Genomic DNA, 25,707 nt, shown 5'->3' on the forward strand with positions numbered 1-25,707 from the left:
ATAAAGGTAAATAATTCAGACCCTAGAGCATCAGGGTATAGACATAATTGGTGGGATGTTCAAATGTGTTATCTCCTAAAAATGTTTCTATATCTTTTTTCTAATATAAAGATATAAAAAATTGTTTGCAGAGGTAAGTGCACATATGCATGTGATATTTGACTTTGAAATCCATTTTGGTGGAAGGGACTGGCAAGATGAAAAAAATTACAAGAAAGCTGAATTTTAAACACTTTATAAGTTACTGTTTCAGCAGTGTTGATAGTGAGAATTGCAGGGAGCGTGGTTGTTTGTATATGCATTTTGTATTGCATTTATATTAAAGTATAATTTATTTTTGTAACTCCATGCAGCTGCAGATAATTATATTTTTATTATTTTAATATAGACTACATATAATATGTTTATCAATTCTAATATCTCTCAGGCTGTAAATAAAATGAGTGAGTGAACAGTAAAGTAGCAATAGTCTCAGTCTTGTAAATATGTCTATTTCTTTGCCTCAGATTCTCCTGCCATCTGATCTTAGTCGAAATGCAAACCTAGACTGGTATCCCTATGGTAGATTTCCTATATCACAGCTGTAAATGTGAATTCTGTGTGTCAATCAAAGCCATTACTCATCAGTGAGTTTCTCTGGCCACACCAGTAGATCAGGACTGGAGCAAGAAGACTCGACATGTAACATTTAGATCAGCTTCACATAATTTAAGTGTCACCATTCAGTTTTAAGACTAGGGTTTTTTGCTGCAAAAAAGTTGCATAAAGTTGCACTGTATTCAGGAACTTCACCAAATGTTGTAAACTGGCAAGTAGGGGCCAAGTGACATTCTTGGCAGGCCAATAGAAGCAGCCTTCTTTTCTCTCCCTCCTCTGCAGAATCTTCTGATTCCCTGAATATTGACTGTCCGGGTCAGGGGTCCCCAACGTGGTACCTGAGAGCACCTTGGTGCTGGCTGGCCCCTTTCTTCCTTTCTGCCACGTGTTTCTAGAAATTTGGGTGGGGCCAGTGGAGCTTTGCCCAGCAGGGCTTCTGACTGACCACTGAAGATCTCATTGGCTGTGCAGATTTTTAAAAAGCTGCTTCAGCAGCAGCTGCCACCACAACACAAGGATCTTCACTGTGTGACTGAAGGTAAGCTGTGTGTACCGTATATACCCGTGTATAAGCCGACCTGCGTATAAGCCGAGGTGCCTAATTTCTCCCCAAAAATGGGGAAAAATTAGGCACCCGTGTATAAGCCGAGGGTCGGCTTATAACCCCTCCCCCCCGGCAGACTTACCTTCTGGGCTCCTGGCAGCGGGAAGCGGCGGATCCGGCGGGGGTGGCCTTCCTGCAGCTGCAGGAGGGCCCCCCCCAGGCCGCTCCTGGCGGCAGGAAGTGGTGCGGCCCGGCGGGGGCGGTGGAGCAGCCTCCCCGCAGCCGCAGGGAGGCTCTGGAGGCCTCTCCCGGCCGGGAGAAGGCAGTGGGGGCGGCAGAGCACCCTCCCCGCGGCCGCAGGGGGCCTCTGGAAATCTCTCCCGGCCGGGAGAAGGCGGCGGGGGCGGCAGAGCGCCCTCCCCGCGGCCGCAGGGAGGCTCTGGAGGCCTCTCCCGGCCGGGAGAAGGCGGCGGGGGCGGCAGAGCGCCCTCCCCGCGGCCGCAGGGAGGCTCTGGAGGCCTCTCCCGGCCGGGAGAAGGCGGCGGGGGTGGCAGAGCGCCCTCCCCGCGGCCGCAGGGAGGCTCTGGAAGCCTCTCCCGGCCGGGAGAAGGCGGCGGGGGCGGCAGAGCGCCCTCCCCGCGGCCGCAGGGAGGCTCTGGAGGCCTCTCCCGGCAGAGAAAAGATGGCGGCGGTAAGTTTCCCCCTCCCTCCTTCCCCCCTCTACCGTATTGACCCGCGTATAAGCCGAGGCCGGCTTTTTCAGCCCTTTTTTTGGGCTGAAAAACTCGGCTTATACGCGAGTATATACGGTATTCAAGAAAATATTTAAAAACAGGTACCCTGTTAAACAGAGCTTCTGCCTGAATGTTGAAGAATTACTATTAGAGTTATGCATGACCTCACTCCCTTATGTTTTGTGGTTGGTTCTGCCTCCTGTGGCAGCCATTTCATAGTTGTGCCCACCACCCGGTGTCATAATGGAAAGGTGCCCACAGGCTCAAAAAGGTTTGGAACCCCTGGTCCAGTGCATGATAAAGGGATAACATTTCCAAATAATAAAGAATTGGAGTTAATGAATATGTGGCTCTAAAACTGAATCAGTAAGGACTGCTCTTGAAAATGGCTCAAGCAATACACAAGAGCTACTAGTTTAGAAGTATTAATTGTTATGCAGGGCTTTCTGTGACGACACTCACTGTAAACCAGTACTGGCATCTTTTTTTGGGGGGGGGCTCTCCCAACTCCTGATCTTTGTGCACTAGCCCACCCTAATCGGTAGAAATCAGCTCAACCTTATATGTGAGTACTGGCAAAAGAGTTTCCGTCTAGACATTAGGAAGAATTTTCTAACAGAGCGGTTCCTCAGCGAAACAGGCTTCCTCGGGAGGTGGTAAGCGCTCCTTCCCTGGAGGTTTTTAAGCAGAGGCTAGATGGCCATCTGTCACCAATGCTGATTCTATGACCTTAGGCAGTTCATGAGAGGGAGGGCATCTTGGCCATCTTCTGGGCATAGAGTAAGGGTCACTAGGGGTGTGGAGGGAGAGGTAGTTGTGAATTTCCTGCATTGTGCAGGGGGTTGGACTAAATGATCCTGGTGGTCCCTTCCAACTCTATGATTCTATGATTTTACTTCTTGTTTTGTTTTGTTTTTACAAAAAAGCATTATGTTTATAGTTCTCTTCATAAATTCAGTGTTCAGAATATGTTCTTCTGCAGATGTATTAAAATGAACCCAAATCACAATTTTATCACTTTAAATAGCTAAAGAGTAATCATATAAATCTTTCATGAATATTCAAAGTATTAAAATTAGTATCTTTCAAAAGACCATTTCTAAAATAGCATGCTATAAATGTATAAAAACAGTTAATATAAAAAAGCAGTTAAAGGGATGTACACATTTTGCTGGATTTGCTGTTTTATATCACATATTTGCAAGGTAAGCTTTATGACACTCATATACTATAAGAATTAAAGAAAAAACAATGTTTCAAATTACCCACATGGTGGTGCTGTTTTCTGTTACTTTGATGTGCAGCTGAAATCTAATAGAGTGGGACACTGTGACTGTGTAACATTTTTTATATAGAGGGAAGAACCCTAAAAAGTATATGACCATTCTACGGTTGTGCATATTGATATACCTGAACCGAAAATAAACCCAAAATTAGCCATTTGTGCAATATTTAGGTTTCAGGTCGACCGAATACCAAAACCTGGGAATCTGCGTGAAGCCGAATAGGCAATTTCCAAAAAAGCCAAATAGACATTCGGCTTTTCGGGTTTTGGCTATTCGCCTTTGCTCAGATGCACAGCTCTGTGCTATCTCCCATTTTTTTGTTCTTTGACTGGTTTTGTTAGGGCCCCATAGTTGAGGCTCTTTTGAGGCAGGGGTTGTGTATTCGGAGCCAACTTGGGTCTGACCAAACTATCCACCACCATTCAGTGGAGTGATCTGGATCAAGATAGTCTGGAGGCAGAAGGGTCATTTAAAAGACTGGGCTCACCCAGTCCCATCCAGAGGAATATACCCTCCAACTAAAAAGCACCAGCTTCAACAGCTGCTGAATAGGCTTCATTCTGAAGAAGTCTGCTCACCTGCGCAGATGAGCAATTTCCTTCACAAGAGCTGCCTTGGTTATGACTTCAGTTGGCTCCGATATCACCACCACCACCACCACCCCTGAAAACCTGCTCTCAAACTGAAGGTCGCCCCAAATAAAGCCTTTGTTTCCCCGCACCATGACCATCTCTTGAAATCAGATTTTTGATGACTATAATAAAGGACTTTGGTTCTTGTAGGTTATCCGGGCTGTGTAACCGTGGTCTTGGAATTTTCTTTCCTGACGTTTCGCCAGCAACTGTGGCCGGCATCTTCAGAGGAGTAACACTGAAGGACAGTGTCTCTCAGTGTCAAGGGTGTAGGAAGAGTAATATATAGTCAGAAAGGGGTTGGGTTTGAGCTGAGTATTGTCCTGCAAAAGTATTGTCCTGTAAGTATCAAGATAATGTGCTAATGAGGGTATGGTATGTTAATATGGAACCATTGTATCCTGAAGTGATCTGTTAATGTGTGTAATCCAAAGCTAATCTGTATGGCTATTGTTGAATGTTGTCTTTGTCTGGAGGTTTTTCAGGGCAGGAAGCCAAGCCTTATTCATTCTTAAACTCTCCTCTTTTCTGTTAAAGTTGTGCTGATGTTTATGAATTTCAATGGCTTCTCTGTGCAATCTGACAAAATAGTTGGTAGAATTGTCCAGTCTTTCAGTGTCTTGGAATAAGACCCTGTGTCCTGTTTGTGTCAGTCCATGTTCAGCCACTGCTGATTTCTCAGGCTGGCCAAGTCTGCAGTATCTTTCATGTTCTTTTATCCTTGTTTGTATGCTGCGTTTTGTGGTCCCGATGTAAACTTCTCCACAGCTGCAAGGTATACGATATACTCCTGCAGAGGTGAGGGGGTCTCTTTTGTCTTTTGCTGATCGTAGCATTTGTTGTATTTTCTTGGTGGGTTTAACTCACACAGATCGCTACTTACACAAAAACTCCAACCACCACCCCCGACAGAAAAGAGGAATAATCAAAACATTAATGGACCGTGCAAGACGGATCTGTGAACCACAGTTTCTCAAGGAAGAAACTAATCATCTAAATCACGCACTGCTAGCAAACGGCTACTCCAAGAATGAAATCAGAAGGGCCATTAAACCAAACAAAAATCAGAAAACTCAAGAAAAACAGTCTCCCATAGGAAAGGTATTCTTGCCATTTATTAAAGGAGTCACTGATAGGATGGAGAAACTTTTGAAAAAACATAACCTACAAACAGTGTTTAAACCCACCAAGAAAATACAACAAATGCTACGATCAGCAAAAGACAAAAGAGACCCCCTCACCTCTGCAGGAGTATATCGTATACCTTGCAGCTGTGGAGAAGTTTACATCGGGACCACAAAACGCAGCATACAAACAAGGATAAAAGAACATGAAAGATACTGCAGACTTGGCCAGCCTGAGAAATCAGCAGTGGCTGAACATGGACTGACACAAACAGGACACAGGGTCTTATTCCAAGACACTGAAAGACTGGACAATTCTACCAACTATTTTGTCAGATTGCACAGAGAAGCCATTGAAATTCATAAACATCAGCACAACTTTAACAGAAAAGAGGAGAGTTTAAGAATGAATAAGGCTTGGCTTCCTGCCCTGAAAAACCTCCAGACAAAGACAACATTCAACAATAGCCATACAGATTAGCTTTGGATTACACACATTAACAGATCACTTCAGGATACAATGGTTCCATATTAACATACCATACCCTCATTAGCACATTATCTTGATACTTACAGGACAATACTTTTGCAGGACAATACTCAGCTCAAACCCAACCCCTTTCTGACTATATATTACTCTTCCTACACCCTTGACACTGAGAGACACTGTCCTTCAGTGTTACTCCTCTGAAGATGCCGGCCACAGTTGCTGGCGAAACGTCAGGAAAGAAAATTCCAAGACCACGGTTACACAGCCCGGATAACCTACAAGAACCAATGAACTCTGACCGTGAAAGCCTTCGACAATATAATAAAGGACTGTTCACAGGATGTCATTTGCAACCAAAATAAATGTTTTCAGTGCCTTATTTTTCTTGCATTTAAGCCGTTTTCCTCGGTTTGGAAGCTAATTTGCATGGATAAAACATAGATTTGCAGTTTCTGAACTCTGGGTTGCATGGTCAAAAGTCTTTTCCCCCAACTCAATCTCACCTAATTCCCTTCCTTACTAAAGCCTTCATTCTATGTGGCTTTTGACCATGCAGATCCCATGATCCCTAGCATAGCTTTTAGGTGGTCAGATGAGACTGCCTCTTCCCTTTTTCACTATCAGAAAAGCTAGTTTTTTCCAACCCAGAGTTCAGAAACTGCAGCCTGCCTTTACCTTGTTCTTGTTTTGTTATGTTTTCTTCTGCAAATCTACATGTTTTGTGTTTATTCATCGATCTATCTACAGTTATAGTAAGTACCATGCAAGATTATACAAATGTGACTTTGATTTCACCAATTCATAGGTAAATACTAATTTTTTTAAAAGTGAGTATAATGGGTCTATTTCCTATACATCTAGAGTATGAATGGCAGAATCTTACAGAAATATCATAATCTTGGGGCTGCTGCCTTCACATCCACAAACCACTCTTTTGTGTATAGATTTCCTGTGAAATGTGGTACTGCATTAATTAAGCATCACTAAGGGTTGCAAGATCCATCCCTTCAGATCAAAACAAATAAGCGTGACACCTCTGAACACTAATTTGAAGCCAGAAAACAATACATAACAGATGTTAAAGAGATTGTGCTACACTATGGTTGATTAGAGCAAAATGGCAGATATTATCACTGGCTATCTCTGCTGCTTGCTGATGAACAAGATATGTTTTGAGTTAGAATACAACTCAGTAAGTGTCAGTCTTTCTGGATATCAGCCACAATACAGGAATGAATGCAAACAACAGTCATATATTTGCTGGTATTAAACATCAGAATAGAATGATTGTCTCAGTTTTAGTCATCCCCTGTCTGGTTTTGTCCATTCAAGTTCCAGCATTCTTTGTTCTTCCTCACAACCTGCTAAATAGCAGCTGATAGCCATGGGCCTGTGTGGCCCTCATAATCACATGTGGCCTTCTAGTATTTAAATGGAGATTATTATCACCAGCCAACTTTTCCACAGCAGGCTTCAAGAGACAGAAACTACAATTGCCCAGAAACTACAGACATGAAAGGAAGGACATTCTGGACTCCATCTAAATGTCCAAGAGGTTGCACCCTCCCCCTTCCCAGAAGAACACCATCTCTAGGGGAAGACCTGACCAGGGTCTTGCTTCTCTCCTCCCTGCAAGGACAAACACTGTCCTCAAGTACCAGTTGCCCAGAGACAGAAGATGAGAGGGGAAGCATATTCTGGCATCTGCTACCAACTGGAGGTCCAAGGACTGTGGAACGATGTGTTTGGCTTTTTTACAGTATTGTATTTAAACTACCTGGATGATCATTTGATTGAAAAGCTGGGTATAAATTTTTTAAAATACATAATAATAAACTGATGGGAACATGAAAGTTGTACCGACCATGTTTCCTGCCTGCTTCTTCCCTTCCCACAAAAGGCCATCCTGGTACTCTCAGTCTCTGCCAGCTATGGCTATAATATCTTTAAATGAATGAGAGGTTGGTGAAGCAGTTCAATCTGTTGCCCCTCTACAAGGCTGTGGATTGTCCTGTTGCCAATCTTGTTGTTGACTGTTGGCTCAACCTCAGCAGCAGCCTTCATTCCTACATTTTTAAAATGATTCCCTGCCTCAGAGAAGGTTTACAGAGCTTCACCCAGAGGGCTGACATTTAACCAGCTGTGATGAACTCAGAGGTTTAATCAAACACTGGAAAACACGAAGCATTGGTAAAGCCATCTGAAATCTTTCCACCATGCGCTCATCTGCAATGTGATGGTTGACCGAGCCCTCCCTTAGACAGTCATGCTCTACTTTTCTCCAAGACTTTGAAATAGGTGGTGTGCATGCAGATATTTCTGATCTGAAATAGCATCCAAAATTGTTTAGTTTTAGTTTGACTTCTGATCCAAACCTGAACTAGGAATTTTGGGCACTATTTTACATTGGGAATACCCAATGCACAACCATGGGGTTGCCAGATTACAACCTGGAGATCCATGCTGTACCTTTCAGTTCCCCAGTGGAATGGAAGACAAGACAACCATCCCTTCCCCAGTCCATTCCTTCCTCATCATTTCCCTTCTTTACCTAGAATCTGTCTTATTTAGAGCAAGGGGGAAAAGACTGAAACAAATGGGAAGGGGATGAGCCAAAGATGCTGTAGTTGTATTAGGAAATTGAAAAGCACTTTGTGGGTCTCTGGGTTGCAACCTGACACCCCTGGGCTGCTCTAGGCTATTGTCCTTGGCAACAGAAACCTCCTGGTGTCAGTATCCAGATTTCATCATAATTTGAGTTTCCTTTTTACAAAATTAGGCTTCTTAAAATTGGTGGGTTCAAGGAATGCTACTTGTGATTCAGAATTCAATAGTACTCATTTTAAAGCTGATATCTTGCACGTTACAATTATTCCATGTTCTTGGTGTACTCTGCATTGATAACACGTCAGAGAAAATCAAAGGGAAGCAAAGGGATTACAGAATTCAAAAGAATAACAGGAAAGAATTATAAATGTGAAAATCCATAGGAGACAATGTCAAAAAAGTAGGCATTGAAGGGTGGGAACTTACTTTTAATCGAGTTTAAATGGAGAAACAGGTGCCCTGATAATTCCTTTACACAAAGATTTGTTTGTAATGGCATTAGAAAACAAATTTAGCTTTCCCACAAGAGAAATAGACAGGAACAAAAGCTTAATCCAAAATGAATTTCCTTCTTTCTGCAAAGATGAGATTCCAAAACAACCACAAGACAATGAAATCCTATTACCAGCACATGCCACTGGGATTGGGGTAGGCCAGCACTCAATGTGCAAACACATTTAATGCAAATTGAAGATGCTAATGTGTGGTGTGACTTGTAGCCTATTCTCCACTCAGTGACACATCAAAACACAAAATGCAGAAAGCTGAAACATTTGTGGGTCTGATCCTCCATTGATGTAAACTGGCAGAGCTCCCATTGGTCATGAATGATGAAAGAAAAGGAAGGCCAAATTGGATCTCATCCGGACCAGAAGACAGAAGAAAAGGAAGCTAAAAGAAGCAGATAGATGAACAACTGAAAACAGATGAAGTGTTTCCAATAAGAAAATGAAAGTCACTGCAACAGGACTACGGCAGAAGACCTCCAACCACACTATAGGTTAAGGAAAAACATCTTGTATAAACGGGATTGGTGACTTGAGGAAGCAGCTGATCATTTTATTCCATTTCCCCCAAGCACATCCTGGATAGTGCTTTCTTCTTCTTCCTGAGTAATCCCAGCCAATTAGAGATCATATAATGAATGGAATGACATTTCAAAACTGCATAGCCAACTAGGTTCAGTGATCATGTCACTAACAGCAAGCAAAATCAGTTGCAAATGGAAGGCAATGTTCCCTGGATTTGTCTAATGAGTGACATCAGCCATTAGGGCTGTCAATTCGGTTCGGTCCGAACTGAAAATCAACCGAATTTCCCCTGATTCGGTGATTTTCTGTTCGGACGGATCTGAACTCAAAACTGGCGGGCAACCGGGGGGGCCGAATTCAGCGAGTTCGGGAGTTCGTGAATAAATCCGGCAAATTCGGGCCCCCCTTCAGGGGAGCCCGCTGAAAGGCACGGGCTGCCCTTTAAACTGACCTGCGCCTCGGCGCAGATCAGTTTAAAGGACAGCCCGCCCCCCTTCAGGGGAGCCCGCTGAAGGGGGGCGGGCTGTCCTTTAAACTGATTTGTGCCTCCCGGCCGGGAGGCACAGATCAGTTTAAAGGGCAGCCCGCGCCTCTCCAGCGGAGCCCGCTGAAAGGTGCGGGCTGCCCTTTAAACTGACCTGCACCTCCCGGCCGGGAGGCACAGATCAGTTTAAAGGACAGCCCGCCCCCCTTCAGGGGAGCCCGCTGAAGGGGGGCAGGCTGTCCTTTAAACTGATCTGTGCCTCCCGGCCGGGAGGCGCAGGTCAGTTTAAAGGGCAGCCTGCGCCTCTCCAGCGGAGCCCGCTGAAAGGTGCGGGCTGCCCTTTAAACTGACCTGCGCCTCCCAGCTGGGAGGCTCAGATCAGTTTAAAGGGCCCCCGCGCGCCTTCAGGGAATCCCTCTGAAGGCGCGCGGGGGCCGAATTTTCCCCCGAACTCCGGATCCCCCCGAATTACCGGGGATCCGAAGCGGGGGAGTTCGGACTTCGGCACGTACCGAACCCACAAGGGTCAAATTCGGCCGAATCCGAACTGTACCGAATTTTTTTTGTTTGACAGCCCTATCAGCCATACAAAGATCTTGCAGTGAATGGGATGGCAACAAAATATGATGTAGACAGCCAGTCATATTAGGCTATGTGATGACATTACTTAGAAGAAGCAGAACCAACTGAGAAAAGGAGCAAGACAAGGGCAATGTAAATTAATAGGCAAACATTTCCATGGGCATTGCTGATAAATCATTGAAAGGCTTGGTATTTTTGGACACTGCTGAAAAATTCCCAAGGAAGTGCATGTGATTTCAGCTCAGTCCTAGATATGTATTAGCAATGATAAATGGCTGATAATGGAAGAGAAGGGAAACAACAGGGTCATTCAGGTTGAAAAGTAAGTGATTGTAACAGTGCATTCCTAAGGAGAGTTACTCCAGTCTAAGCCCATTCATTTCCGTGGGCTCAGACTGGAGTAATTCTCCTTAGGAATGCACTGTAAGTCTTTGAATGAAGATGTGCCCTTAAAGTGGGAATATCAGTCCAGTGAAAACTTCTGTCGTTGTTGGTTCTGCTACCTTCCACACTTTTTGCCTCCATTCCTAACTGGCTATTAGTGAGTGACAACTGACTCCTGATGTAGGAACTACGGTGCTGAATGTTCCTACTCTTTCTTAAATTTGCAGATCAAGTGCTAAATATAGTACGCTGATCACAGGTAGTGGTAGTGGCAAGCTACAGTTTGCCACAAACCCAGAAATAACTACTTAGGCTGTGGCACTTGAAGGAAGGGGAGAGAAGGGATTGCATGAGAAACTCCTAGGCTCCTTGACATAGTGCTGTTACATGCTTTGAGTTGCATCTACAGTAGAGGAAGACGAGTTGGTTTTTATATGCCAACTTTCTCTACCACTTAAGGGAGAATCAAACCGGCTTACAATCATCTTCCTTCCCCTCCCCACAATAGACATCCTGTGAGGAAGGTGGGGCTGAGAGAGCTCTAAGAGAGCTGTAACCAGCCCAAGATCACCCAGCTGGCCTCATGTGTAGGAGTGGGGAGACCAACCTGGTTCTCCAGATTAGCATCTGCCACTCATGTGAAGGAGTGGAGAATCAAACCCAGTTCCCCAGATCAGAGTCCACCGCTCCAAACCACCGCTCTTAACCAGTACACCACACTGGCTCTCCATTGCATATGTGTGTAAGCCACTGCATGTGTGTTTTGGAACTGGAGACATATTCCTGTCCAGTGCAGATGGAGCATGAATGCATGGAGGACTCATCTTAAGGCCCAATGGAATTCTCCTCCCTCTTCCTCTCTTCTCATCATGTGTGTGTGGACACGTGTATTACACAAAGGGTTGCCAACTCCAGGTTGGGGCATTCCTAGAGATTTAAAGGTGGAGCCTTTATTGCCAACATCTATCTGGATGTTGGCAATCCTAGCATGTAGGTCATTACCCAGAATGGAAAGGCAGTGCATTTTCTGTTCCCTGGTCCAACCCTCACCTCTAATCCAGTCCCTGGTATGGTATTTACTTGGATGAAATTTGAGCTTAAAGTTCAAAAGAAAATCTCCTGCCTGATCCAAAGTTCAAAATTAAATTTCCAGGCTAGATGTCAGGAAAAGAATCATTCTGGACTCCTCTTCCAGCAAAACAACTTATGAAGCAGTTTGGCAGAGTTGCTGCATCTTTAGGCAGATCCAAATTCAGAACATTATGAGACAGTCTTCTCTTGGTATATAGTGGCAGAGGTTAATAATCAAAACCAATTAACGCCATACTGATTTGCAGTCAGTGTGAATCTGCCTGGCTGTTTAACCGTTTTTTGTATGCATTTTGTTTTCCCAATTGACATTTCTTTCTCTTTAAACGTAAAGCTGGGTCTACCAATGAAGCCTTTATAGAGAGCATAAATGACGGCAGCAATTAAGAAATAATCAAATGGCACCAGCATCTACCGTTGGAAATGGAACAAAACTCACCAAAATAACACAGACCCTGAAAAATAAAGGAAAGGGGAAATGATATCAAGTTTCTTCAGCTGAACTATCTCACCAGGAGAGCTCTGCTCCCATAATATTTGGGCCAGAACCATGTCATAAATCCTGGAGCTATTTAACCCAGAGCATCATTTATCTCCACTCCGATACAGATGAGCAATAACCTTGTCGCTACAGAAAGGGAAATAGGGCTTTTAATTGCATATAGATTACTGGAGAGCTCTTATCTTACAGTCCAATTTGTAGCTCCAGAAGGAATTCTTTGCTTCATTTGATCAAAGTCAGAACCAGTCTATAACACTCCATAGTATAGATATACTTGGGAGTCTGCATCCTTGCATTAATGACTAGTACAAAGTTGTGTTACAGGCCAATCTATTTGCTGCTCTGTGCTTCCTTAAACCCAATCCTACGAAGTCTCTTTGCTGCAAGTGATACAAGCAGAGGTCAGTGCCCCAGAAATGAAATGCATTACCATGGAAAGAGGGGCAGGTCAACCTCATTTTAAAATTACAGCACCCTTACAGGATGCTTAGAACCCTTCGTCTTGCATGTTGGTGTTTGCTGGGGGCTGGCAACCTGGAGGTACACAGTAGGCATTCAGTATGCAGCTCAGTAGATGTTCAGGCAGGGGTGTAAGCAATCTATGAGTTGATCGGTCTATGCAGATTACCAGACTGATTAAGTGAAGCGCCAGACCAGCAACTGAATAAGGCCAGATGGGACCCTTCTGCCCTTTCAGATCACCTGATCCCCATTGGACTAGCTGATCCCTGGCTGTTACAGTGGTGATAGTATAGTGTCACAAGGTTACTGGCAGCGCAAGCCTAAGTGTAAAAAGGTGTAATTCTATTTAGGATTGCACTGTAAATGTCTCTCCTTCAAGGATCTGTCCCAAGAAGTCACATTTTTAATGTATCTTGTGGCTAGGGTTTAATAGCTTCCCCAGAAACAACAGGAACGGAATGATTTTTTAAAATATGTGTTTATTTTTATGTAAAATACAAAACCAAAAGTGTAGTAGTCACATTTTCTATTTTTTATTGCTCCATTAGTGAGTGATGGTAGATTGACCCTTCCATGAAACGAACTCTTTCTAAAGCAATGTGGCCAGCAGAAACTCAAAACAAGTAAAGATTCTCCCTAGTCCCTAGAATAATGGCAAGTGTATTGTTTTTGTGGCTTACAACCAATGCTGATGAGGAGAGAGAATGGAACAGAGAGAACAAGTGGACGACAGCCATGCTTTGCTAGGACTTGATAGCACCAGAGCGAGAGATTTGTCAACTACATCTTTTACTATTTAAAAAGGTTACTATTGAATTGCCATCCACTTCACTAAAGAGGTTTAATCTTCATATCTGTAGGTATAGAAGGACATATGATGCTGCCCCTCTGTCAATAACGGCCTCTTTGCACCTCATTCCATGAAATCCTTGTTCAAAATATAATTCTAATTCTTCATTTGCACTTCCTAGGGTGTCGTTAAAGATGTATCTAAAAAGCAGCAAAGTCTTTCTGCTACTAACTCCCAAATATGCATCAAAAGTGTAACAATAGTTTTAGATTCATTCCTCAGTGAGTTCAGAAGAAATAGAATCAATTTGGTATCATTGGCTCAGATCAGATGCCTAAAGGCTATATGAACCTTAGCATGCTCATTCTAAAGTTCATTCCAATGCTCTCTAAGGAATTTCATCCATGCCTCAGAACTGGTGTGCCAATCCTTCATCTTAAGTGCCACAATGATTCAATTTCAGAATACAGTATAAGGTAATAATAAGCATCAAGGCATTGTTAATGTCTAATTGGGGGGATGTCTGTCTCCAGGGGGCCTTAAAGAAAGGCAAATGATTTTTGTTTTAAAAAATGAACAGCTCAGAGCAACGGTTCAGGACTCAGATGTGAGAGTGGCACTTAACGTTCCGCAACAGTCCAATGACTGTTGTTGATGTCCTATGGCAGAAAGGGAATTCCAAAGTAAAGGAATGGTTTATGAACATATGATATATTTTTATTATACTTTTCTTCTAGGAGTTCATATTTGTTTTTACACAGGATGAATTCAATGCAATAAGGAGAAAACAAATTGCAACTTTATTTTCTCTGAAATTCTCAGTGATATGGTTATGGGGATTTTTCCTCCCTAAATCCATCTTTGATCAGCTTTATGTGTGAAATGGAAGTCGTTTCCTTTTTATTTAACTTGGGTTAGGCATCCAAGCAATCGTTTTTTTAGTGGGTTTTCTTTGTCAAGGACCGTCAAACACGGTAAGATTTACCAAAGCACAAAACTCTCATCCGCTAAACATTGTTCGTTGCAGTGACGTTGTGCTCTAAAATATCTACTGGCATCTAGAGACAGCAGTGCTTCAGCTGCCTTTGATTCTCCTTACAGTCAAAGGCAGTTAACTTTATAATGTGTACAGGAGGAAAATCACAATTCTTTAGCAATGGAGCTCATTACAAGGACAGTATCTATTCAAAGTCTCATTGAGCATATTACTAAACATCGACAGGTCTCTAGACCAAACAAAGAAGGAAAGATTAGACTTTTTAAAGACCTCTAAGATTAGAGGCTTAGTAAGCTGAGGGTAGGATGACACCTTTCTATACATAGTCATGTTTTGAAGGATAAGAGCGTCTCCCATCATCACTTTTAGCAATATCATATGCTGTAGTCTTCTTGCTTTCATACCCAGTTCCAGCCTTGTAGGATATATTTTTTCCTGAGGCATTATAGGATACACCTTTATAACTGAAACAGAAATAAAACGGCATCAGTCAGTGGAACTGACTGGAACACTCATAATTAGCTACATTATTTCCTGCCAGTTAGTGGATATAATGCAATTGGCTAAACTCCATACATATCCATTGTGTTATCGTGCTACGGTATCATTTAGGGCAGGTTCAGCAGTGATGAAAATACAAAAGGTTTTTTTTTATATTCCAAGTGGTGATCCTGCCCCAATTTTCTGAACTGTTTATTATTGGTAAGACAGTAACAGCCCAATCCTGTGTTTGTTTACTTAGAAATATGGCCCACTAAATTCAGTAGGACATTCCTGGGGAAAGTGTTGCTAACATTGCATCATCTAAAATAACAATGACTCCAAAGCTGATTTTCAGTGATGTGTTACTAGCAAAAGGCAGACTAGGAAAGAGAAGGAGGAGGGAGAGGGGGAGTTGGTTTTTATTTGCCAACTTTCTCTACCACTTAACGAAGAATCAAACTGGCTTACAATCACCTTCCCTTCCCCTCCCCACAACTGACACCCTGTGAGGTAGGTGGGACTGAGAGAGTGTGTGACTAGCCCAAAGTCACCCAGCTGACTTCATGTGTAGGAGTGGGGAAACAAATCCAGTTCACCATATTAGCCTCCGCCGCTCATGTGGAAGAGTGGGGAATCAAACTCGGTTCTCCAGATCAGAGTCCACCGCTCCAAACCACTGCTCATAACCACTGCACCACGCTGGCTCTCTGCAGATATCAGTATTATAAGTGACAGATCCCTCAAAAACAGAGCTTGCTATTAGCAAATAGAAGCCATCAATGTGCCACTGTTTCTGATGTCTGCCCATTCACATGAAAAAAATCAAGCTAACCCTGACCCCCTCCTTTCCATACCATGAAGCATTTTCTCCCAGTCTGCCCTAGAAGGAATCCAAGAAAATGGCATCAGGCTACAGAATGTATCTCTGAATGTGTGTCTATACATGCTCATTTCCCTGATTTCTCTGTGAATAAGTGGTCATGAATCTCATGTCTAATTTGCCCCTAAGTAGGAGACCCCATGATGGGTGTGTGTGCATGAAGTGCTGTCAAATCGCAGCCAATCCATGGTGACCCCAGCAAGGGGCTTTCAAGGCAAGTGAGAAGCAGAGGTGGTTTGCCATTGCCTTCCTCTGCAGAGTCTTCCTTGGTGCCCTCCCTTCCAAGTACCAACTCTGCTTAGCTTCTGAGATCTGGCAAGATTGGGCTATCCCAGGCCATCTTCCCTCCCAGAGCCCATGATAGAAGCAGCATAATTTATTGGCTTCTGAAATAAAGTATCCACCTTAGGCTACCCCATTATGATAACAGTTTCATGAGTAAATATAGTCACTCACTGGGTCTTTTCTGGTACCAGTCCTCTGCAGGCAATGCACATCATGATGCCTCCAACCAAGGCCAATCCCCCAGCAACCCATCCCACAAAGAGAGCAGAACCAAATGTATACCTACAAAATAAAGAGTAGTAGTGCTAAGTGTTAACATTCTGTTTCTCCAAAAAGGTCTTTAATGTAAAGCTGCCTTTTAAGCCCAGCACCACTCAGACCTGGTAGATGTCCATCCTCAATGATGTTGGAAGATTTCCATCAGTTTAACTGTGTCATTTAAATGATTGTGAGTCCACTTTTCCTAACCTCACCTTCTATATCACAGTAAGAGCCAAATTACACGTTACATTTTTTGCTTCCCTGGACCTAACTTTCTGTCCTCCCAGTCACACAGCTAGGGTTGCCAGGTCCTTCTTGGCCTCCAGCGGGAGCTTAATCTCTGTGGGGCTAATGGGCAGTGATTTGCACATGCGCATGGCATGATAGCACCACTTCTGGGTTTACCCTCGAAGTGCTGCACACACATGGGATGCTCTAGCAATTCCCTCTGAAAACTATATGGAAACCATAGAGTTTTGGGGGAGGTTGCTAGAGCACTGCCGGCACTTCTGGCGTAACCCAGAAGTGATGGCGCCACGGTGTGCATGCACCGCAGGTGTGGATTACCACCACCCCTCCCCAGCTGGCCTACTTCTGCCTGCCAGCCAGCTGAGGGGCAGAGGGTATCTCGAAGAGTTAGTCGGCAATTGCCCGCCATCACTAGGCAGTTGAGAACTCTACACACAGCAGTTGTGGGGAAATGATTTTAAAGTCCCTGATTGGGCTTGGGGAAAGGGTGCAAGGGAAGGAAGGGCTCCTGCCTTCTCTCCCCATCCATTTTCCCAAGCCGCAATGAAGGAGGGGAAGTAATTTGCCGGCCAGGAAAGCCAGCCAGGATTAGCTCCCTATGGAGCAAAGGACTCTTCCTTGTGAGGAATGGGTTACTTGGAAGTAGGAGCAGAGAAGCAGGAACTAGGCATGGCCAGGGAGGAGGGATAAAAGACCCCAGCTGAGGGTGGTAAGGGAGGCAGGTAGCTGCTAGTTAGGAAAAATGCTGTGGGAAGTCAAGCTTGGCGCCATTGTAGGCTGGGGAGTACCAGCTTTTCTGGAGGCTCAAACAGTGCCATTTCTGGCCAAGAAGGAAGCCAGAAGAAACATTTCCTATATGACTTATGCAGATTGGCTTAACCCTTGCAGAAAGGGTGCAGCAACTGGGGCAGGAGCTCAAAGAACTGTGAAAAGGACTCAGATTGAGAATGTGGCCCAACACCTGAGGGGGGGGGGAGCAGGGGCAAACGGGAAGAGGTGAACTGGCCAGGCTACAAGGTGGTGGTTAAACTCTGAAACTGGCATTATAAAAACAGCTGAGCAGTTAAAGGCAACCTATACATTTCTGGTGTGTTGACTGGTCTTTGGGATTGTGGAAAGAAGATGGCACCCCCCAGGAGTATGAGGCCCCTGACCCTAGGGGCTTCACAGTCCCCCAAGAAAAGGGGAACGCCTGCCATACCAGTTATGTTCATGGTGTAGATATGCCCTAAGTCTCTCAGTAGGCCTGGCATAACAATGGCTAAAGTTCATCATTTTGCCTGGAAGCACCAAATAACAAGAGCTGGAATTACCTTGTCTGAAGTGTCTGCATCATTCCTGTGGGATACATGTTAGCTGTTGACATCCAGAAATTTGTGACAAGCATGTTGGCAAAAACAGACACCCCAGTGATGGCACACAGACCTGTCAAAGAGGAAAGAACATCACTCACTTCATGAATGAGATATCTGGAGACTCAGCTGCATCCAACTGAATTCCTGTTGCTGTCTTTTTTACCTCAGGTGGCTAATTGCCACAGAGTGTAAATACAAAGGTTTCATTGGGGGTGTTACTTTTAGAAAGCACAGTAATGTCCTAATGCTAATGGAAGGCAAAAAAAAAATATGTATAGAATCCAGTGGAAGATCCCTTGTATCAATGAAATGGCTTAAGTCATGGGTTTGGACAAAGGCACCTAGTTTGTTGTTCAGGAGAGTCCAGCATAATGTCATATATGGGTAAATTCTGTTGAGATATACTTTAAAATAATGCTATTACACATAGGGTTCCTCTTTGCTACTGGTAGGAGGTTTTTGGGGCAGAGCCTGAGGAGGGCAGGGTTTGGCAATGGGAGGGACTTCTATGCCATAGAGTCCAATTGGCAAAGCCGCCATTTTCTCAAAGGGAACTGATCTCTATTGGCTGGGGATCAGTTGTAATAGCAGGAGATCTCCAGCTAGTACCTGGAGGTTAGAAAAAACTGCACAGGAGTCTCCAAGTAGAAAGGTATCAAGTTACTTATTGGTGTTTAAACATATAACATCTACAGAACACAGTGGGATACATAAACAAAATTCGGCTACACTTTGAAGAGTATCCTACGTGGAACTGAGTACTGTGTGTGATATATAATTGAAGTTTTCATAACTGAAAATGGAACTTGGAATGGGGCTGAAGAAAAGAATTTGAAACGGCCATCCCCCATCGTTTCCCCAAGAAAAAAGGCACCTTTTGGGGAACTGTGTACCATTTATGGACTTGTTGAAGATCATTTAAGAGACATATACCCAGAAGATTTCAACACCTAATTTGATTTGCATAGAAACTGCATCAAACCTCATACGTGTATATATTGTACATATTTTCTAGGATTTTTGTTTATGTATCCCATTGTGTTCTGTAGATGTAATATGTTTTTTTTTTAAAGATTTTATTTATATAATTGAAGGGGTACAGGAACAAAAAGGGGGGATAAGTATTATAAGTATAAAAACAATACAAAAATAAGAAATAAATTCAACTGCACATTATGAAACAATCTATACTGAGAAAGATAAAGTAAAAAAGAACTAATACCAGGTGTCAGTTTATTATGTTAGTATTATGTATTTATTATGTTAGTATCTACTTATGTTAGTATTCTATTATGTGATCTGAAGTTACTTAACATTTTTTTTTATAACAAGTTAAATGGTACATAACCATAATACATAACCATCGTTTTCAATTAGCTGGAATTCATATAAATGTAAAATGACACCCACTTATCATGAAATTGCTCAGTAGATTCACTAGATTTTAAGTTTATCTCGAAAGTCTTCTTAGCCATAGTGGCATAATCCAGTAGTTTTTCTTTCCAGTCTTCTATTTCAGGTGTTTGAGCTTGTTTCCAGGTTCTTGCAAGAACCGTTCTTGCTGCTGTAGTAGCATATTTATAGATGTAATATGTTTAAACACCAATAAGTAACTTGATACCTTTGTACTTGGAGACTCCTGTGCAGTTTTTTCTAACCTTACGGTAATAGCACGGAGGTGCCTTTCTTTGGATAGTACCTGGAGGTTGGCAACCCTAACTACACATGAAGCTGCCTTATGCTGAATCAGACCATTGGTCTATCAAGGTCAGTACTGTCTACTCAGACTGGCAGCAGCTGTCCAGGGTCTTCATCCTTTTAACTGGACATGCCAGGGATGGAACCTAGGACCATCTGCATACAGCAGATGCTCTACCACTGAGCCATGACCCCTCCCCTGAAAGCAATAGGGTGCCTTGTTCTTCATGGAGGTTAGTATCTGTGAGGTAGATATCTTTATTGCACTGGCCGTGCCAAAAGTATATAAGTACAGAACATAAAGAGGAGGAAGATAATATTACAGAACTTCTTTGGAAGCCAATAAAGGAGCATTGTTCATCCTTGGATTCCTCTTTGATTTTGTAGCATCACCCTTCTGAAAATATCTGCTCGTCCAACTTCATTACTCTTTTGCTGTGTGTTCAGCACTTCCAGTCTCTTAATTTCATTTGTCTTTTCCAAAAGAGAGGCACCAGACCGCCCCAAACTTACCAGCCACAATAAACAGGACTCCAGCAGTCAAAGTCATATTTGCTTTTGCGGAGTCTTCCATATTGCCCATCCTCAAACACTTCAGAGAAAAAATGGCTACCAGAATGCCAAAAGCTCCTAGCACAATGCCCACAATCATCAGAGACCGCACGGCCTGGAACATTGCTGCAAAACACATAGGAAAATATCACATTTAATTAGTAGGAAAAAATTGTTCGCATCTCTTTATACAACAAAATGGAAACATTGCTCATTCTAAAAGAAATTCTTAGCAGAGCCAAGGTCCAAGGGTCCATCTTGTACAATGTTTTCTTGTGCCCCTTTAAAAGCATTGTGATGAATTATTACCCACAAACACTAAGACAACAGGGGCATTTAGCAGAAATAGTTTCATGCACACCGATTTTGCATTCAGTTCACTGTTTGCTTGCAGCTGCTTCTTTCCCCAGTCTACAACTTCACACATACCCTTTTAAGCTGGGGCTCCCTCCTGAGTTGAAACCAGCCAATCAATAGAGTTGCCAGGTGCCTCCGCCACCGGTAGGAGGTTTTTTGGGACAGAGCCTGAGGATGGCAGGGTTTGGGGAGGGGAGGGACTTCAATGCCATAGAGTCCAATTGCCAAAGTGGCCGTTTTCTCCAGGTGAATTGATCTCTATCAGCTGGAAGTTTGCAACTCTACCAATCAAGTATCATACATCCAGCATGATGATATCATACAGCTAATCAAATGTATTTATTTTATTTATTTACAAAATTTATATTTCGCCTTTCTACCTTTACAAAGGCAGTCAAGGAGGACAAATTTAGCTGTGTCACAACATCACAAAGCTACATCAGAGAGAGGTTAAGAAATATTTCTCAATCTGAATAAACTTCATTATACCAAAAAATCAATTACAGCCTTGACCTGTATCAGTGAAACTGAGACTTGAGTTCAGCCCAGGGGCTTTCCTGTGAGAACAGCCTTAGCAGAGGCTCAGCAGATGGGGATGGAGTTTTTCAGCTGTTAGAATAGTATTAGAATAGTATGGTGGCATGTTCTAGCCCACACATGCTTTATTCAAAACAAGGGTAAATTAATAATAGCATTGGAATCTACTGAATACCCACAGGTGTAGTAAGCCTATGGAAGTAGTGTACAATACTCCCAGTGCAATCCTAAACAGTTACACTCTTCTAAGTTCACTGAAGTCTAAGTTAATTACACAGTCTATGCAGTACTCAGTAGTTTGCACTATGCATAATGTGGTGGAAATATGAGTATTGGCAGAATTAAATCCCCTTGTTCACCACAACCCAATCTAAAATGTACATCTCACACTCCATTAAGGAACTAGTGGGAAGCTACTAAATTTGATTTCTCGGGAAAAAACTGTGAAATCCTGAGTAGTTTATATCCTGACTCATAGCAATAGTTGGCCTCGATATACATGGACATATCTGAGGTCTCACAGTTTTAGGGGTTTGTCCCAGTTGCATATGTTGCCATTCACATATATAATCATCCTGTGAACAGCTGTGGGCCAACTGGTCTAGGAGAATCAGTAGGGTTGCCAACCTCCAGGTACTAGCTGAAGATCTCCTGCTATTACAACTGGTCTCCAGCCTATAGAGATCAGTTCACCTGGAGAAAATGGCCGCTTTGGCAATTGGACTCCATGGCATTGAAGTCCCTCCCCTCCCCAAACCCCACCCTCCTCAGGCTTTGCCTCAAAAACCTCCCGCCAGTGGCAAAGAAGGACCTGGCAACCCTAAGAATCAGGAACCCTTCTAACAATTGGACTCTTTTTGCTGTTGTGAGTCATTCTAATCACAAGGTATGGTCTTATCAGTCAGTGCAAGAAAACAAACATTAACTATTAGAACATTTTCAGGCTCCCATTCATTTACTGAAGTGTGATTTCACTATTATGCATGAGGAAACAAGAGAGTTAATGAAACTGTGCTATCAGCACCAAAGAGTGGTCACTGTACATTGTGTACAGAAGGAAGCAAACAGAAAGGTATTATGTTCTACTTTCAGTTGCCCAAGATTCATCTTAGTGGTTTCTGTTTCTTCAAGGTCAAGGACGATCTGATCTACCACAAAGCAAATTACAAGCTTGCAATAGTCATTAGAAGAAATGGATATTCCTCATTAATTTCAAACTTGCTACAGAAAAGGTGGTATATCACATACCTTCTCAGCTGGTACTAACGGTGCCCTACCCTACACAGCATCTCCAAATATTTATTGTCTTGCCTTATTTCTTTTCAAAACTGCTAGGAAAAGTAAGTCAAATATAGACTTACAGATCCTGAGCATGTACAGAGGCCACACAAATGCTTGTATACAATTATTCTCATGTTTAAAAGCCTCTTATGGTCCAAATTTCTGCCCTATTTCCATGCCAGCACAACTGTTACCCATGATGTGCAATGCAACTGTGGAGATATTGCATGCTTTTGGAGATACAAAGAGCCTTTGATATGCTAAAATGGAAGTTTATTAGGGTTGCCAGCTCTGGGTTGGGTCATTTCTGGAGGTTTGTGGAAGAAGCCTGGTGAGGCTGGAGTTTAAAGAGAAGGACATCAGGGGGTATAATTCCATAGACCACCTTCCAAAGCAGCCATTTTCTCCAGTTTTGAGATCAGTTGTGATTCCAGGAGCCATTCAGGACCCATCTGGCAACCCTAAGAAAATATTTATGAGACCATTTTCAAAACTGACCTACTTTTAAAAAGAGAAAGACAGTGAATTGACATGTGTGAAATGAATTAATGATGAGTAGGGGTACTAGGTAACTTGACCATTTTTAAATTTATTATTTACCTTCACTACATGATATCTAACCATCATCATCAGAAACAACAAAATATACACAGAATTAAGATAGTAGAAACTGAATATACTAAACAATGTTCCTCTATGGTCCTATAATTTTTAAGGAATCCTTAAAGCACTTAGATATTTATAGCTTTGAGATTTTATTCACATGTTAAGAAAGGTCCAACATAGGCCTCTTACCACCTGAGAATGTGCATGATATCACATTAAAATGGACACTTCTAACAATAATTTTCTGTGGGTAGAAAGTGTGTAGAAATCTAACATTTCAAAGGACTACTAGGCTAGCCTTTTGCACGACATGTAGGGAGATTTTGTTATGAAAGCATATTCAAACACATGATACCCCACATCATTATGAAGTAGTGCAGACCTGAGAGATGACTCTACAAACCCATTTGTAAAGTATTTTATGGTAAATTAGAAGGAATCAGAAATGTTAACCATTTAATACTGAAGATTTAGATAAAATATCAGGAAGCAGAATAGCGTCCAAAAGCATAAGAAATTTGAAACATATTTAGGTACAAAAATTAATTGTAACCTTATGTATATGTATAAAAATGATAATATCCCAAACGTTTTAATGGGATATGGTTCAAATAATGTGCAACTGTACAGTGCCAGTTCAGTGTTTAGTCTAAGCACTGTTTTGATGGTTAATTTCAAATCTTATATTAATGCACCTGAGGCTGATAAGTGATCAAGTAGCACTCATTCAAGTCAAGCACTAGATTTGGGCGCAGCTATGCTTCTTTTCCCAGACTACAGTGGTATTCTGCCAGGGCACATGGTTGTGCACATGGCAGAAGTAGGGTGGGGTAGGGATAGGACTCTGTTGATTTGTCAGGATCCCTCCATTCAATGATGCTGTGCCCATATGCGGAAAGACCATACATTTTATTTGTAATTTATTTTAGAAACAATGAAATTTTAGAAAAATAGTCCATTTATACATTTTGAAGAAATATAAACAAGATGACTAGGAAAGCTGAAAAACCACTGGTTTTTCAAAGTACAGTATTTTATTGATTTTTTAAATGTTGGACCAAAGACACTATACAAATGGTTTTTCTCCAGTGTAATATATTAATCAACATATTGTTAAAATAGTAAACTGATAAGCCATAATTTATGAACTGATGGCAAACAGTCATGAATATCGTAAAAGTCTAGCAGATTATACTGAAATAGAGACCTATTTTTCCAAAAGACTTGGAACAGAGTATCAAAGATGCTGGGGAAAAATGCACATCGGGTCTGAGATAAATCCTGGAAATATAATAAGAACAATAATTCACGTGTGTTTGTGCTTAACCACTTGAACTAAAAGTGTCTATTAATAGGATATTTGAATATTATTAGGATATTTGAAGTGAAATCTAGGGATGTAAAATGATTGTTGGTAGAAAAAAGAACACTCCTAAAGTTTAGAATACTATGCACATGATTACACTAAGAGAATTATCAGAAAAAGCAACTGAAGAAAAATAATAGGAATATTTTACATGACTGAAAAAAAATTAACATGTTTAGAAAATCTGGATAGTATTCCAATATATGTTTTTAAAATAGAAATAAGAATAGGTATATATTCTTAATTTGTTATTTTGTAAAATAGCAAATCCATTTTCAGAATGGGTATAACTCATTTTGAATGTATGCTATAACTTCTATAGAAATACATAAATCATTCTACTTCTGTTAAATAGTACACTTTGTTGTATGCACACAGAATCAGGTACATAAAACTACTGTAATTATGTTGTGGAACATGAAAATACAAGCAGGCACCTTATTGAGATTTGATATATCCTCTATTAGTAAACCTTTGTCAGCAACATTCAAGTTAATTATAACAAATAATTGTATCCTAGGACCGAATAGAATTATTTATGTAGATGTGGAACCTTCTCAAATCCAATGTCTTGAAGCAAGTAAGAACATTTACAATTTTAATCAAATACAGCCCACAGGGAAAACATTTTTACTGAAATATATAAAATGGCTTCATACTAGTCACTTACAGGGCGATCCTAAGCAGTTATACCCTTCTAAATCCATTGACTTCAATGGGATTAGAAGTGTCTAACTGTGTTTAGGAGTGCCCTGTTAAACTGAAAACATCATTGCAAAAATTAGAAAGATAATTTAATTTTAAATACAGATTTTCCAAACATGGAATCTGTAAATCCTATAAATTTGGTATGATATTAGATTTACAGCAACTGTATCTACACTTATGGCCACAGAAGTCAAGGTGTGGTCTTCATTTATATTAACATACTGGTTATACATTGTCTCATGCTGGTCTGTGAAAAACTCTTCCTTTCATTATGTTTCTAAGGTAGCCTTGACCAGCCCATGCCCCTACCTGGTAGCCCAAGAATTGTGAAATAAGGCCGACACTCCGTAAGCCCCGAACTTTGACTGACACAGCTCCTCCAGAGCCCCTGATACTGGAACACAGATGTCACTGGGTTGTCATACAAGTCTTGGGTACTCCACATGTCCATCCCCGTGGCGGCAATGCAGCCAGCTAAACCCAGGGCTGACACTAAAAATCCCATCACTTGGCAAATTGTTGTGGACATGGTATCTCCCGTGTGGCCGGGAGCTGAGATACCACTAGCAAAGCATAAGGGAACACTGAAATCCCCTTCACTGTACCAGCAGACTGTTGCTGCCCTTATCAGATGGTTTCCATTAATAGACTTCGTTTGCTCAGTGTGTTTTTGCAAGATAGCTCAGTTTCACTCCTGTTGGCTAACATTGTATGCTTTGGGGTTGGTGGGTCTGGAGATTGGAACTTTTGTCTT

The 25,707-nt window shown here is 42.1% G+C and overlaps 1 protein-coding gene across 1 annotated transcript; it reads right to left on the reverse strand.

Moving 5' to 3' along the window:
* Window positions 1–14,651: 14,651 nt before the first annotated feature.
* On the reverse strand, window positions 14,652–25,482 carry CLDN18 (claudin 18). Its single transcript, XM_056850270.1, has 5 exons — window positions 25,263–25,482; window positions 20,060–20,224; window positions 17,807–17,918; window positions 16,155–16,265; window positions 14,652–14,799 (listed from the first exon to the last, which is right to left on the reverse strand). The coding sequence occupies exons 1-5, from the start codon at window positions 25,480–25,482 to the stop codon at window positions 14,652–14,654; spliced, it is 756 nt and encodes a 251-aa protein (XP_056706248.1).
* Between the last annotated feature and the right edge of the window lie 225 nt (window positions 25,483–25,707).

This window comes from Euleptes europaea, chromosome 5 (genome assembly GCF_029931775.1).
Source record: "Euleptes europaea isolate rEulEur1 chromosome 5, rEulEur1.hap1, whole genome shotgun sequence".
NCBI lineage: Eukaryota > Metazoa > Chordata > Lepidosauria > Squamata > Sphaerodactylidae > Euleptes > Euleptes europaea.

Excerpts from the sequence above, each read along its gene's own strand:
- CLDN18 (XM_056850270.1), bottom strand. The coding sequence starts at position 25,482 with ATGTCCACAACAATTTGCCAAGTGATGGGATTTTTAGTGTCAGCCCTG. Across the intron at positions 20,225-25,262 it reads CACAATTCTTGGGCTACCAG|CAATGTTCCAGGCCGTGCGG; the intron begins GTAGGGGCATGG and ends TGTGTTTTGCAG. Across the intron at positions 17,919-20,059 it reads AGTCCTGTTTATTGTGGCTG|GTCTGTGTGCCATCACTGGG; the intron begins GTAAGTTTGGGG and ends CCTCTTTGACAG.